This window comes from Vigna angularis, chromosome 1 (genome assembly GCF_016808095.1).
Source record: "Vigna angularis cultivar LongXiaoDou No.4 chromosome 1, ASM1680809v1, whole genome shotgun sequence".
In the NCBI taxonomy this organism is placed as follows: domain Eukaryota; kingdom Viridiplantae; phylum Streptophyta; class Magnoliopsida; order Fabales; family Fabaceae; genus Vigna; species Vigna angularis.
The window spans coordinates 27,842,481-27,858,955 of record NC_068970.1 but is presented as its reverse complement, the minus strand read 5'-3'; the positions used below and the strand labels follow the sequence as shown (position 1 = coordinate 27,858,955).

The 16,475-nt window shown below is 31.7% G+C and overlaps 3 protein-coding genes across 7 annotated transcripts; 2 read left to right on the top strand and 1 right to left on the bottom strand.

Moving 5' to 3' along the window:
- On the top strand, positions 1 to 1,207 carry LOC108342661 (transcription factor bHLH95). Its single transcript, XM_017580455.1, has 3 exons — positions 1 to 295; positions 391 to 825; positions 1,105 to 1,207. Exons 1-3 carry the CDS (start codon positions 20 to 22, stop codon positions 1,195 to 1,197), a joined length of 804 nt encoding a protein of 267 aa, XP_017435944.1. The 5' UTR covers positions 1 to 19; the 3' UTR covers positions 1,198 to 1,207.
- Positions 1,208 to 4,123: 2,916 nt separating this feature from the next.
- LOC108342681 (transcription factor bHLH95) lies at positions 4,124 to 9,769 on the top strand. Its single transcript, XM_017580475.1, has 3 exons — positions 4,124 to 4,436; positions 8,407 to 8,766; positions 9,434 to 9,769. The coding sequence occupies exons 1-3, from the start codon at positions 4,167 to 4,169 to the stop codon at positions 9,512 to 9,514; spliced, it is 711 nt and encodes a 236-aa protein (XP_017435964.1). The 5' UTR covers positions 4,124 to 4,166; the 3' UTR covers positions 9,515 to 9,769.
- A 1,310-nt stretch (positions 9,770 to 11,079) lies between these two features.
- Positions 11,080 to 15,626, bottom strand: LOC108341190 (U-box domain-containing protein 26). 5 transcript variants are annotated; one of them, XM_052874731.1, is made up of 3 exons: positions 14,169 to 15,626; positions 13,347 to 13,405; positions 12,027 to 13,265 (listed from the first exon to the last, which is right to left on the bottom strand). In XM_052874731.1, the coding sequence occupies exons 1-2, from the start codon at positions 15,561 to 15,563 to the stop codon at positions 13,388 to 13,390; spliced, it is 1,413 nt and encodes a 470-aa protein (XP_052730691.1). In that variant the 5' UTR covers positions 15,564 to 15,626; the 3' UTR covers positions 12,027 to 13,265; positions 13,347 to 13,387. The 5 variants fall into 5 exon arrangements, with proteins under 5 accessions (XP_017434340.2, XP_052730691.1, XP_052730697.1 ...); XM_052874737.1 differs by having other exon boundaries at positions 12,027 to 12,401; XM_052874734.1 differs by having other exon boundaries at positions 12,027 to 12,398.
- Positions 15,627 to 16,475: the final 849 nt, after the last annotated feature.

Genomic DNA, 16,475 nt, shown 5'->3' with positions numbered 1-16,475 from the left:
TCTTCGCTCTCAATCTATCATGCTCTTGATGTCAGAAGATCAAAGTTTGTTGCATGATACGAACTTATTGTGGGAAAAAACGAATTCACAAAAGCAGAAGAATGAAAAGGTCGAAGGTCTCATGAATAAGAAGCGAAATCGAGAGCTCAACAAAGTTAGCAGTGCAGAAGGAAATGCTGAAAAGAGTCGCGAATCTGATCACGAAATGCATATATGGACTGAGAGAGAAAGGAGAAAGAAAATGAAAAACATGTTCGCTAGTCTTCATGCATTGCTTCCCCATCTTCCTTCTAAGGTCAAATATTTTCAATCGGATTCATTTTCATTCTTAGGTTACTTCGTTTTCCCTCTTTCTCTAAGGTGCTTCGGTGTTCGATCATGGTTTTGCAGGCGGATAAATCAACGGTCGTGGATGAAGCAGTGAGCTACATCAAAAATCTTGAGAGAACCCTGGAAAAGCTTGAGAAGCAGAAAGAAGAAAGGGTCCGATGTGGGCCCACGTTTTGGAATGAGTCATCACCGTCCATGTTCACTGCTCAGGGACTTTCTTCTAATTACGGCTTTTCGAACGCGATTATGGGAACTTCTTCAAACGCACTTTTATTCCCTGCACAGCAGCAGCCCGTAGCTTTTGATAAAACGTGGGCCTCTTCAAACATGGTCTTGAATGTTTGTGGAGATGAGGCCCAATTCTGCATTTGCGCGGCCCATAAACCAGGTCTCGTGTCCACCATAGTTTTTGTGCTTGATAAATACAAGATAGAGCTTGTATATGCCCACATTTCGTGCCTTGGGAATGGAAATGCAATCATGATTCAAGCTCACGTAAGTTTCAAACTCTTATGCACTTTTCATTTATTATTTCTGTAGAAAACTATACGTTTATAATTATTCACACGCAATTTCCAAATTATTAAAAATTATTTTTTTAAAATTTATTAATTACTGTAGCTTTAGTAAAAAAAAAAAAGAGTCACGCATTCACACATTTACTTTAAAAGAATTCAACACTTTTCTTATACTTCTTTTTTCTAATACACAAGCATTCTATATTAACATGAAATTAGGGTTACTTTAACTTATATGAAGTTTTTGATGATTCAGGGAAAACGAGCTTCACATCAGTTCCTGGATGCAAATTCAGTGGAAGAAATTTACAGGCAAGCTGCGGGAGAGATTCTTCTATGGATCGCTTAAACCTTTGGATCGAAACACTTATATTATTATTATTATTATTATTATTATTATTATTATTATTATTATTATTATTATTATTATTATTATTATTATTATTATTATTTGTTTATGTAATTACTACTTTTTCTTAAAACTAAGTGGGATTTTGTGGCTTAACTTCAGCTATTATGAATATATGTTCAAATATTGTTGTTTAAGGTTTAAACTACATATATATGTTTATTATCCAAAATCAATGAATAAAATATTTAAATTTATTTTCAACGTTTGTAATTGTGATTTTGTAATTAATATGTAGTCCTAAAAAGTAGTATTAATTTTAGATCTTCATATTTGTTTTAGTCCTACGAAGACTTAGAAGATAATTAAGCCAAAATAAAGATATATCATTCATGATATAAGTACATAAAACTTAAGACAAATAAAGTTTGTACTCACATTAAAAACAAACATAGATTAAAAGGAATTTTTCAATTCGTTTAAAGTATATAATCGTGGAGTTAATGGTTATGAATAGTATAAAATGTTTTATATTATCCATCGATGAAAAAATATTGATGTTATGATCCTAAAGTAATTTTTGTAAAACAAAACTTTTTATACATTTTTTCCATCAGATTGGACTATTATGTAGAATTGTTTTATTTTGTTAGCACATAGTCTATTTTCTCAAAATCGTGAATCCAAAGCAGAATTGTCAATATTTTAGGTTATAAAAGTAGTTTATTTTGGTTTTAATTATCATTAACGATCTTGCTTAGTTAAAGGAAGTGTTGGAACAAAAAATTGTATAAAAATGTCATACCCATCAAAGCTATATTTTAAGAAAAAAAGTTTATTAAATTTGTATCTTCGTCTATATTAATAATTTATTAACGTAGTTGAATGCTACTACTCCCCTTTGCAAAACAAAAGGAGTTAACTTTTTCCTAAACATTTTTTTCACAACAAGTTAACTTATTAAAGTTTTCAAAGCAAGTTAACAAAAGAAAAAACTATTTTTTCTAACATAGTCTAGCTTTTGGAACTATTTTGTAATTTTTGTCTTAAGGACCATTTGTGAGTGTTTCACATTTTTATGCATGCATTTGGTGAATAATGCTTTCTATAAGGATGGTTTTTTTGCATATTGAATTACAATGAAGTTAAAAAAGGAAAGCTTTTATAAAAAAATATTTATTATATTCAAATAAATAAATATATTTTTACCTTTTAAATATATAATATAACTAATAATTTTATAACATAATAAAACTAATATTGTAAGGTGGATTTAATACGTATGAATAGTTTTTGTGTAGATTTCATTGTGCAAATATTTTTAATTCCTTTGCTGAAATTTATGGAAACAGTTACATTGTGATTTGTAAGTGAAAACACAATTAAATTAAACTACATATATAATAAATTATATTGTCAAAATAACAAATATTTTGAAGTATTTTTGTATACATAATTAATTATGAGTCAGAATAACGTAACTTGTAATAAATTAGGAGTGATGTTATATTATTATAATAATAAATAATTACAAAAATGTTATTAAAAATAATAAATAAAGTTTTTAATGAAAAATAAAATTATTTGATATTTTATCGTTTTATATTTTATTTTAATTTATTTAAAGAATCTCTCTTTTCACTTTTTTTCCCTCTCTCGCATTCTTTCCTATCATTGAAACTTTAATGTTGTGTTTTTAAATAAAACAGTATTTTTTATATTAACTTTTGTGTCTTTTTTACAAGAAATTTCAATAATTTTAAATAATTAAAATATATAGTATTTGGATTACTTATAATTACAATTTTTTTCATCTTTTAAATATTTTATTTAGATGAAATAATTAAAATATCTTAAATTTTAATTCTTTTAATTGGATAAAACAATTTAATTTCTATTTTAACGAAAACTTAATTGTTTTACTGAATTCAAGTTGGATATCTTAACCTTATGTTTAGAAAAATTTATTTTAACTTTCAGTTTGGATTAATTTCTAAATATTTAATATAAATTAATTAGGCTCAAATTTCGATACGAATTGATTTGGCTCGATCTAATTAATGCTAAATAGTTTTTGTTCTTAATAAATTTAATTATAATTTAGTTTTAAAAATTTTCAAAACTAAACAACTTGTTTTGTCTACTATATAAATACATCCAAATAACGTTAAAGTATTAAATACATCCAAATAAATATAGATTATAATAAAAAAGGAGAACAAAAATTATTTTTATTGTTTTTATCATATATCTTTATGCATAATAAAGAAAAGTTTTTCTTGTAAAGAGGTTAAAGACTTAATACGATGCTGATAAAAAAGAAAAAAAAAACTTAATATTAAGAAGAAAACAGAAAGATAAAGAAAATTCAATACATTTTATATGCCCAATATAAGAATTTTGATCAAAATAATTGTTAACATCATAACTGTTAAAGCTTTAAAATTTATTATCGGGTAGGATTTAGACAAAAAAATATTGAAAAAAAGTGGAATGGAAAGAAGAAAAAAAATTCAGAATTACATGTAAAATGATTTTTTTTATTGCTACTCCTCTATCTTAATAATATGACCAAAATATATGAAGTTTCAAAATGATGAGAAATGTGATAAAATGTATTAAATATATTGATAGTATTAAAAAAACTATATTTTTGAAGAATGAAATAAATGAAGCCAAACCTAAGAAGCAAGTGGGTCAATATGTGGTGGGATATGAGGATAGATTGAAGTACACAACATTAAACTATATATTTAATGTATTTATTATAATTCAACGTAACGCCATGTTCTTACGAATGTATTTTGGGTTGTTCTTAGTAATTTTGACATTTATATTTTGTCTTTGTACCTTGGCAAACTTAGCCACCTTAGTATAAATAAACCATTCTTCAATCTTTCTCCCTAACCTCAAACTCCTCATTTCTTTCTCTCCACACTTTCTAGCCACAAAATCAGCTTTTATTTCTTATGGATTTCTTATTGGAAAATCATACAGATACTTCTTCTAGTTCTAATCGTTCCAGTGAAATTAAAACAAACCAAAACCTTGTTGTGAATACGATGTCGAATGACGATGTTGTTGATGAAAATGAGAAGAAAATTATTACTAGTGGTGAAGACTCCTACGATCCGGAAACTAATAATGAAATGCATCTATCCATCGAAAGAGGCCGAAGAAAGAAAATGAAAGAAATGTTCGATGATCTTAGTGCTTTACTTCCGCAACTTCCTTCAAAGGTATATATTTCATTACTCAAGGTTTTAAATATTTAATTTTATTTTTATCAACAAAAAAATCTACCTTAAAAAAGTGAAAAAAAATCCCTTTCTTGAAAAAAAAAATGTAATCTCTTATTACATTCTTACATAATCATTGATTGTAAGCCTAAACATATAATTAACATTATGGGCCTATCCTTCAAATTATTTACTGTATTATTGTTCCCTATCTCCATATATTGAGATTATATGATGTTCTTGTATTCATTATAATTATAAACATTCTATTGACAAAGTAAGAATAACTTAATACGAATACTATAACAGCATTGAATAATACTCTTCTTTTATTGATTTCTAGGAATAATTTTTAAAGGAATACTACCTATGATGACGGTTAAATTAAATTATGACCATAACAAATAATTTGAACAAATCTTAAAAAAATAATTAATGCATATTTTCTCCGCAAAAGAGGCCGAATAAATGGTACGCACAAATATATATTATATATATCAAACACGAGTTCTTATGTGGAGTTTGATAAAACACAATGGAGAGAAAACTAAAAGAGAAATATTTTATCGAAAATATAAAAACTTAGTTATTTTACAATAGAAAAATATATTTAAATATAAAAGAAAAATACAAACAACAGAAAATCAAAACAAAAAAAATCATAATAAAAGACTTAATAGAAAATTATAATAAAATACGGAAAGAAGATATAAAATATTTCTAACACCCGGTTTCAAGGTGGGTATGAAAATTATGAAGGCTTAACTCGAAAGTAACATTTTTGAAATGTAGTAGGATGAAAGAATCTTGATATCTTGAGAAATTTGAAAATCTTGAAATTTGAGAATCTTGAAAATTTTGATATTCTCGAGAAATTTGAGAAACATCAGAACTTGAAAATCTTGAAAAAAAATTGAACTTTGAAAAAAAAAACAAGAATCTACAGTATTGATAACAAGAGTATTGATAATGAGAATCAATAATATTGAGAATGACAATATTTAAAAACCGAGAAACTAAAGAAATTAAGAAACCAAAAAATCGAGAAACTAGAGCAATCGAGAAACTGAAACCTGAGTAACTAGAGAACTGAGAAACTAGAAAATTGAGAAAATGGAGAGTCGAGAAAGTAGAGAACTGAGAAACTGAGAATCAAGAAACTAGAGAATCAAGAAACTAGAGAAACCAAGAAACTAAATAATTATTGATGCTTTTTTTAATTGCTTCAATCATCTAAAAGGTTGATATGAGTGTTGTATAATATGTTGACTAAAAATAGTGGCAGAAGATAAAGCATTTTGTGACTTTTATAGGAAGGAAAAAATAGCTTCATATTAGTTTTTAGAGAAACCAAAGAGAGCATGAATTTTGTCATTCTTCACGGCAAAAAGATCAATGGCAAAAGATCAATCAGTGTCAACCATACTAACAAAACTCAATCCTACAAAACTGGCTTGATTTGTAAGGTGATGAGAAGGAGAAGTAGAACTTGCCATGGGTGAGACAACAAAGAGAAGGTAAATGTGGAAGGTGTTTAATCTGATATCATGTGAGTGTTTGATAAAACCCAAAAGAGAAAAAACTTGAAAAGAAATATTTTATTGAAAGTATGAGAACTAAGTTGTTTTACATAGAGAAATATGCATGAATATCAAGGGAAAATACAAGCAATAGAAAATCATAACAGAAATCTGAAAGAAGATATCAATTATATCTCTAATACCTTATGTAACACTTTATGTGGCAAATACAAGTTATTTTAATATTGATAGCATAATATCTCTTAACATCTCACGGTAGAAAGATCAATAGCAATAGATGAATCAGTGTCAACCATACTAGAAAACCCAACTCTACAGAACTGACGTGATTTGTAAGGTGATCATGAAGGGGAGTAGAACTTGTCATAGGTGAAACAACAACAAAGAGAAGGTAAATACAGAAGGTGTTTTATCTAATACCATGTGAGTGTTTGATAAAACACAAAGGAGAGAAAACTTGAAAAGAAATATTTTATGGAAAGTATGAGAACTTAGTTGTTTTACAATAGAGAAACATGCTTGAATATAAAGGAAAAATACAAGCAATAGAAAATCATAACAAAAAACCTAACAGAAAATCATAACAGAAAACCTAAAAGAAAATCATAATAGAAAGCTTAATAGAAAATCATAACAGAAATAAGTGTACAATATGTACATGCATTGAATGATCTATATGTTGATATAGTGTTAAAGCATGTTTCGTAAAATAAGTGTTTAGTGCAAGTCTGAGTTTTTTCAAGTAGTGACAATTGATATAATACATAACAGTTATGCCTTCTTTCACCAGACGTCTTTTTGTCAATATGTTGTTTAATCTTTTATATTTGACACGTCATAGTTTGTCTTATATGCATTTAATAAGAATGTTTTGTTGTGCTCATTGACCAAATGCTATTCTTCTCTAAACAATATTTTGTTCACTATCGTTTGTTAAACCTTAAAACTTGAGATGTTTATTCTCTTTAGACATTCTTGTCTTAACACGTTTCGCTCAATACAAGTGTTTTAGTTCTCTTCAAAATTTAAAAACACAATCAGTGTATGATTACAAGTACAAATAAAGGAACTCTCAAAGAGAGATCAATACAATTTGTGAAATTGTGATGTTCTTTTTGTTAGGTTGAAGAGCTTCAAATGATATAAACTTTGAGGTAGAGTAGAGTTAATGATATTTCTTGTATATTTTCTCTCTCTTTCTCTCATCTTCTCTCGTCTACTTTCACCTTCTTCAACTTCAACAACCTCAAGTTCTGTGAATCTTCTTTATATAACCCTTTTGAGAAATGACCATTGGACATAAAGTTGACTTTAGATAGACTTCATGGCCTTCTTTAAGTAACTGGTCAGACTCAAGTCTATGTTTTAGGGTGCTAATGTTTTATCAGTGCTTTCTTTCTTGAATAACTTATACAGTTTTCCAAATTTAAAGGCTTTTAGGAAACATTCCAGTAATGTCTTTTTATCTCTCAACGTCTTTCTGTCCTTTGTGTTGCGCTTTTGTACAAAGCTTATTATTGACATTACCTGTAGAGACAACAAGAGCAAAGTATGCAATCAAAACACTTTTTTGTACACCATTAAATGTTTTAAATGTTAATGGTCATTTTGCACATTGCATGTTTAAAACATTTTGGAATGTCAACACTGTTTGATAAGAGCATTACTTGAAGGTAAAGTGTTTGATGTGTTATACTCAGATAATGTGATCTTTTAAGCTCTTGTATCACAAGGCCATCTAAGCTTAAGTATATCGGTTAGTAATGCTTAACAAAGCTTGAATTTCATACGTTTTATTATTTTGTTCAAGCGCTATGGTGATTAGACACTCTGTTAGGGGTTCTATAGTGTTTGACACTTTATATGTCTTATGTCTTGGACATGTTTGACATATCAGATAATTATATATCTTTTGATAACATTTAACACATTGTACTAATATCTTAGAAAATTTGTTCGGCCAGACGCTTAGTGATTCAATGCATTTGGATATTAACTCTTAAACATCAGTGTATAGTTTAGCTTTTACATGAAATATGTTTCCATTACATAAGGTGTTGTTTGTGTTTAGACTGATTTTATTTGAAGTAGTATATTCTTTATAAATGTTCATCTTATTCAATACTCTAGATATATTGTTATAACTGATATACAAATGTTTCATCAGTACAATCCTTTAACGTTTAAATATTAAAACCACCACCATCATTATTTTTATTAGTATTATTAATATAATATAAGTATTTAATGATCAGAAAACAGATGATAAAAGTTAACACAATATTTTTGGGATAGAACTCTAAAGTGATAGTTTTTAATGTATTAAAAGAAAAGAGCCATTACTGTGTGTGTGTGTCCCACTTGAGGAGAAGTGAGAAAGTTAAGGTTAGAATGTTATTCTGAGATGGTTCTGATATGCTACTTGTTAGGCTGATAAAGCAACCGTAGTGAACGAAGCAGTGGACTACATAAAAGTTCTGCAGGAAACTCTGGAAAAGCTAGAGAGAAAGAAAGAAGAAAGGGCACAACATGTTCTGAAACAAATTATGGGAAGGAGTTCTGGTGCGGGTTCAGTGTCTGAGAAGCAGAAAGGTTTTGATAAAACTTGGGCTGCTTCAAACATGGTCCTGAACATTCGTGGAAATGAAGCTCAATTCTCGATTTGCTCAGTGCATAAGCCAGGACTCATGACCAACATTGCTTCTGTGCTGGAAAAGCACAACATAGAACTCATTTCTGCAACCATTTCGGCCAATGGAAATGGAAGTACATGCATGATTCAAGTCCATGTAAGTTTGAAACTTCATTCCCATCATACATCTATGTTTCTTATTCATAATTTCTCAATGCATGTTTAAGCCTTTTCTTACGTTTAAAGTATGACTTTTTAAAATACCTATTTTTTGTTTATATTTTAAAACACCATTTTTTAATTAAATAAGTCAATTTTATTCTGTTTATGTATTTCTCTACTTCTTATTTTAAATCTACCAGTTTTATAATTTTTTAATGAGTAAATTTTGATTTGTTTCTTAAATAAGTGTTTTTTACTTATTTACTTCATAAACACTTATTTTAAATTTAAATAAATTAACTAAGATTGACTTGTTAAATAAACATAAAAGTAAACATTAAAACATAATACTTTCTATTTTATAAAATAAATATTTTTTAATAAAGTACACGAAACTTACCAAAATTTATATTTTCTATAAATTAAATATTACAATTAATATGAATTAAATATTACAATTATAAAAACACCAAGAGAGTAAATCGAGTTGATAATTGTGTCTAAAATGAAATTTAAATAAAAATATTTGAAAGAGATTTTACTAATTTATAAATAAATTATTTTTACTGTATGAAAATATGTGTTTCTTTTTTAAAGAATCTTTTACTAACATATTCTTAACTTATTGAATTTATTAACTTATTGAATTGTTTATGGTACAGGGAAAACAAGCTTCGGATGCAAATTCAATGGAGGAAACTTACAGGAAAGCTGCTGAAGAAATTATGCCATGGATCTCTTAAAGTTTTGGATGATACAAACTTATAGTATCACATCATCTTACAAAACCTTTTATGCCTAAACTGGGATGGTTGGTTTCATATGTTTAGTTTTCTTCTGGTGCAGTGTGTGGTTCAAGCATGTGCAAACTCAACCTTTGTTAGTTAACAATCTTTATCACGAGTTTGTAGCCTTTTATGAGTGGGATACCATAAGAATCCATTCAACCGTATGAATTTAATTTGTTTATTCTTCAGCAATGTTAGTTGCTTTAAAATTCCGAGAACTTAGTTATTGTATATTACTTAGTTTTATTTTAATAACTATTAAATTATTAATTATTAATGGTAATAAGTATTCATATTCACTTATAATTGAAGAAGAGTAACAGAGTAAATTTGAGAATAAAATTTGTGTATTTTTTTTAAATGATTTAAAAGTGAAAGTAGATGAGTTGAGGATAAAGTTTATAAAAATTTATGAATTACTTTATGGATAAAAAAACATTTTAATAGGTTAAAATATAATATTATTTTTTTATCTTATATTTATTTTATTATTATTATTATTATTATTATTATTATTATTATTATTATTATATATAATATGAATGTGAACACATTAACTTTTTCCCATAAAATGAACCAACCTAGAATTGGTTCCATCAAGTCATGGAATCGATTTTGGAATTGATTCCAACCTACCACAAAACCTTCTTCTCTCTTGCAAATCCATAGACATGTAAGAACAAAACGCAAGAATCCACCATCTACTGTCTTTGCTTGCAAATTTTTTCTACATATCGAAATAGTATATCTTACATATCCCGCAAATCGTTGCCCACACTCATGCACAAATCCTCATATAAGAACATGTGAATCACTTACCATTCCTTCTGCTGTAACATTAAATACACAGAAGCGAACACAACTTAAGTGTTTATTATATTTGAGTGTGATTGATTTATGTGAAAATTCTAATGTGTATCTTTTGTGATAATTGAAAGATACATTTATTAAGACAAGATCATCTAGAGAATAAACCGTCTAACAATTTAGGTTTTGAAGTTTAACAAAAGCATTAAACGAAATATTGCTCTATATGAAAGATTTTTAAAGAAATTAAATCTAAGAGAAAAATATTTTGGAACACCTTTATTAAACGAAAACATGCTTATAACAACATTTTCTAGACTATGTTGGCTAATGAACAATGCCTTGTAAACAACGTCTAATAAAAAGAAACGTCTTTCTTGATGAATCATCTAGACAATATGAGCAACAAACAATGCTTAACAAACAACATCTAAATGTTTAAACGAACAACGTCTTACAAGCAAGCGTTTTATGAATAAAAGTGTCTATCTCTTTCTTAACACTAAAGCTTAAAGTATGTTTCACTTAAAACAATGTTTACTCAAGCAAGAGTCTTATAAAATGAATCGTCTAAAGAATGATCGCTAAAGGCTATCAATTACAAACAACTTTTCATAAAGGATCTAATGCTTTACACCATCTAATGATCATGTGTTGAATGCCTTATTAAATGATGCATTTATTAATGAGTTGACATATGATAAAATGTTTTTAACATGCTATATATCTTAACATTTATCAACATTCAAATATTTAATGCATATAAGATAAAGTGTTTCGATGTTTGTATACCTTGATATTTGTACAAATCACAAAAGCAGCCAGACTTGATCAAAATCACTGCACACAAGAAAAAGATGTTGAGAAATAAAGAATATTTTGGGAATGTTTCCCTTAAAGACTTCTGCACTGACATATCGTACAAGCGACATTTTGCTAAAGCTAATAATAAAGCACCGTACATTTGTAAAGTAGATTTGAGTCTGACTTCTCACCCAAAAGACTACCAACTCTACATAAAGTCAATCTCTCTATCTAACAATCATTTCTCAAAAAAAAAAACTATAAATAAACAAAATCTTGAAGAAAAAAAAAAGATAATAAAAAGATCATTTGAATACTAAAATAAGCTTGCTATTACTATGCTCAAATATCGTCTTATTCAAAAACTTTCTAAAGAAAGAAACCTTAGCAATATCTAAGATTTCACGAATCAAAATATTATAAAAAAAAGTTGTCAAACATATCGTTTTTTACTTAAATGAGCAATCCAAAATATGTCACCGAATACGAGAAACATGTACCAAACCAAACTAGTCATTCAGGAAAGAATATAAATAATTTTATTACAAATTATTTTAACAACAAAATAGTGAAGGGTAAAATGAGGCATTATGTATAGTTTGAAAGTGCAGGAAGAAAAACGTTGGTTGCATAAGGAAGTCCCCCAAATAATTTGGTCCGAATCTAAGTGAGCTACAGAGTAACCCAATTGAATTTAGTTGTCTGTCAAAACCACAAATGGACTCTCTGGCTAGTTGCCTTATTTATTAGTAGTCATGTAGAAGCATGAACTTTATCACCATAAGAGATGCAAGCTGTCCTCAATTTCACAAAACAAAAAAAAATAGTGGAACCAAATATAAATCAGAGTGTTACGTTAGATGAAAATAGGCTAGTGTATATTATTATCAGGAAAAATGGTCACCATCATGGACACTCGTAGTCCTTGACAACAACAGTTCCACTCTTGGTCTCTGAACTCTAAACAGGAAGTGCACGATTGGAATCAGCCAACATTTTGTCAATGTGAACTTGAGAAACAAAGCAGTGAAGAGGAGCACGTGTGGTCTTTCACTTTATTGTGTTCAATAGTGTGTGAAAGTGATGGTTGAATCATAAGAACCCAATAATACATGCATGGCATGCTCAGCAGGTGGTAGTAGTAATCGTCATTGTTCACTATGGACGAAGACCCTTACGCCAGTGTTTGAATTGTTGTCTGCAGAAAGCATTTAACTGTACTGTAGTACTGCTGAAAACAACACATCAAGCACGCGAAGGAACAATGAAAATATCAATGATATCATGCGTCTCCCATTAAGAGGGGAAACAATGTAAATATCAATTTGACTTCTTTTCTTGGAGACAACCCAAAAGCAGCAAGACACTGATGAATCATGAATGAAATCTCACCCTAAGTATCTTTACATACAATACACAATCTCTGACTTGGAATACTTTAATTTACTGTTAAAACTCGCTGGAAAGGTTGCCCATCACCTCATCCCTTAGGTGGGTGTCCCAAAAGGAGGAATAAAAGATAATTAGAAAAAGCTAAAAAGGGCGACAGTAGATGATGGGTCCCGGGTGCTACATATCCCAAGCTTGGATTGGAAGACAAAATAAATTTCTATCTGTAAGGGACTGTGGAGCAGAAACAAGGCTGGGCATGTGATGTGTGAGCACCAGTAGTTGTAGCAGTACCCATCAAAAAATATTGAAAAAGGAGTGAAGAGAATAACAAATAAGCAAGCACCCATGTGATACAATTGTTTGATTCCCACCAACATGTGACCCTCCTCCCCTCTATTTGTAAGCCACATAAACCATTTTCCCAGTCCTTGTAGTAGGACCCTCTTGACCCCACCATGTTCCCTCACATGTGCCCCCTCTTTCTTTTTCATTCAAAGACGTTTCAAACCCGTGCAGCCTTCTGTTCCCTCTGTTTTGTTCTTGCTCAAACTTCTTAGTCATAGACTAATACGCTGTTCAACTACAAGTTGATACATAGATGGTAATGCCCCTATATAGATAGCCTTCCATTGGAATGCACCATCTGTAGTTTCACTTTAACATTCTTTTATCTTCTCAATTATTTTTCTTATACACTCTTCCTCTGTCAATTATAAAATACCCCCATCACTTACAAAATACCCCCATCACTTACAAAATACCCCATCACGTAGGTTGTCGTTACCTTTTTTACAGATTCCAATTCAAGCCACATCCATCCTCGTATCATTCTTCACCAATAAACTGGGTTAAGAGGAGAAAATAAAAATCTTATTGGGGTCGCAGTATTGTCCAGAACAAAATTGATGTACAGAAAAAAGGCTTCAGAAAAAGCTACATAAATTCACACACAAAAAAAAGTGCATATTTACAAAAAAGAAGAAAAAAGCTAAATTTTTCTTCTTAGGTGAGCAGTGGAAGCCATGGAGAAGAGTCCCCAACATAATGATTATTAAAACGATGTTCTTCGGAAGTCAAAAACACTAGTGCCTGTGCAACTAACAGAAACGTGTACTTCACCAAATGGCAGTGAATGTTTCCATTCCCCTAATAATTAACCAGGTTCCCAAATGTAAAGCATATTCACCTATTCTAATAACCAACCATTTCGATCACGATTAAATTCCTGAACATATGCTATATAACTAGAAAGTTGAAACAGGGTAAGGGAGAGAAAAGGAGAAAAAAAAAGAAAATAGAAAGTTAGCTCTATTTTGATATTTTTCATCTTAAAAAATTACAAACTCTGACGAAGCAAACGTTGTGCTTTCCTTCATCACAATAATCCTTACATACAAAACCAAGAGAAGAAAAATAATTAAATATAGAATTACAACTCTATTTATTTACCAATCTAGACAAAAAGACTAATTAATTAAGCTTCGACTTCACAAACTCTGTCCATTTTTCTTATCTTCGAATCTAATTTTCTTTTTTCTTCACTAAAATTATGGAGATTATTACAATAGCAAAAAATTAAAAATCGTTAGAAGGGAACCACAACAACCTGGCTGCATGCAAAATCGTCAGAATTTCCGATGCAATCCTGCGGCCACGAATCCCGAAGAAGCTTCAGCAACATCTGGGCCTTCCTCTTGGCTCTCTCCGTGCAATCGCTCTGCACCAGAAGCAGAAGCTGGGTCAACACCCCCGCCGTCACCGCCTCTCGCTGGCACAGCTCCGATTCGGAGCATAACGACAGCAACGCTCCGGCCGCGTACTCCGTCGCGCGGTCCGATATCTTCAGTATTATCTTCACCAGCATCGGCACAGTCAGTGCGTGGCCAGCGAACGCGGCGCATCCCGCGGGAATCCTGCAGAGTAGCTCCACCGTGGCGAGCGCCCTCTCCGCGTCACATTTCTCGAAGTCCGCGAGCCTATCGACGAGTACCGCCGGCGCACCAGCGGCCACCGCCTTGTGCCGAGTCTGCTTCACCAAGCACAGCGCGAACAAGGCCTTGATCCCGATCTTGAGAGCGCGCGGGTACGAGATCGGGCTGCGGAGCAGGTCCACGACTCCGTCATAGATTTCGTCAACATCACTCACCTGCGCGCGGAGCTCCGGCGAGTGCGTCCCGGCGACGACGATCTCAATCAACGCGGCCGAGTTGACTCGGACTTCAAGCGAGCTGTGCGAGAGCAACCGCGAGAGGTAACAAACCTTGTCGGAGTCGGATGCGAGAGCGGCGCATTCGGACTCGGCGAGGGGGAACAAAACGAGTAGCGCGAGGGACTCGTGCTTCAACTCGTCCGCAGCGTTGAAAGTGATAGGGAGAAGGATCTGGCGGATGTTTTGAGAGGAAATGAGAGAGCGGTCCTTGTCGGAGTCGCGAGCGAGTTGTCTGAGTCGTCGGAGAGAGGAGAGACGAAGGTGGATTGGAGCGGAATCAGAGGATGCTTGATTGAGAAGGGAGCGAACCAGGGCGGGGTCTGCGGGCTGTTTGGGAGTGGGGATTCGCTCGACACCGAAAGCGCGGTTAGCGACGCACCAGTCCTGGATAAGGCGGCGGAGAGTGTGGTTGGGGATTAGGGTGAAGTCGGTGAGAGTGGCACGGGTGACGGGGCAGGTGGTGTTACCGGCGGAAACCCAGGAGTCGATGCTGGGTCGGTCGTAGGTTTGACCGGTGCAGACGGTGACGGGGTCTCTCATGAGTTCCAGCGAGATTGGGCATCTGAAGTGGTAGGGTATGTGAACCCCCAAATCCAAGGGTTCTAAACTTGCAGGCATTGTTTGTAATGGATGGATGAGTGGAAGAGGGTACGATGATAATAATAATGATAATAAAAATAAAATATTAATATTAATATTAATAATAGTTGTGGTAAATGTGAAGGGTCTGCAAATTCTCTTTAGGTATGTCACGCTTTGGTTTCTCTTATATGAGATGAAACAGAGGAACATACCAAACAGGCACAGAGAGGGACTGGCTCTGCATACCCTGCCCCTTATCTGACTCTTCCTTCCCCCACACGTGTGCTACCATCTAACTTGGAATCTAACCCTCCTTGCTTCCCCAACGCCAAAAGATTGGTCAAACCAAATATGCCACCTCTGGGTCCCACTTTTTCTCCCTCAAATCTTACTCCTCTATTTATTATACCCATTGCCCCCCTCCTCTTTTCATTCTTCCGTCTCTTTCACCCTTCTCTTCTCTAAATTAACTCAATTCAATTTCTCAAAACCTATACCTATTACTTTCATCCTACATTCTACCAACTTACTACCCTATCATACCCCTACACAACAATCACAACGTAATAATAGGTACATTCGCTACTCTACAACCCCCACACTTGCATACATTTACAATTAATAATAAAAGAAAGCAAAGGGGAGGGGGAAATGAGAATAGAAAAAATGAAAGGGAGCAAAATGCAAATAAGTTAGAGAACTGGATTAGGTTGAGTCAAAGGTCAAAGATGAAGAGATTAGAAACGGAATCCAGGTTGTGATCCACCTCTTTATTGTGGCTAAAACAAGTTTGGTGTGGATAACAAGAAGAAGGGGTTCTTCCTATGCATCTTTCTTCATTGCTTCATTCTCACTGTACCTGTCACATCTGCATCACAAATTCCTCCATATCTCTCTCTCTCTCTCTCTCTCTATATATATATATATATATATATAACTATTATTTATTCAAAGGATGAATCAAATTTAAAATCATTTGTAAACATAATTTTTCTAAATTTGTTATATTTTTCAACATTACGCATATATATTGAAATGGTGAAAAAATAAATTCCACGTTTATTTAAATTTATTTGTTCTAAGGATTTGATTTTTCTAAAACAAAATGTTAATGATTTGATG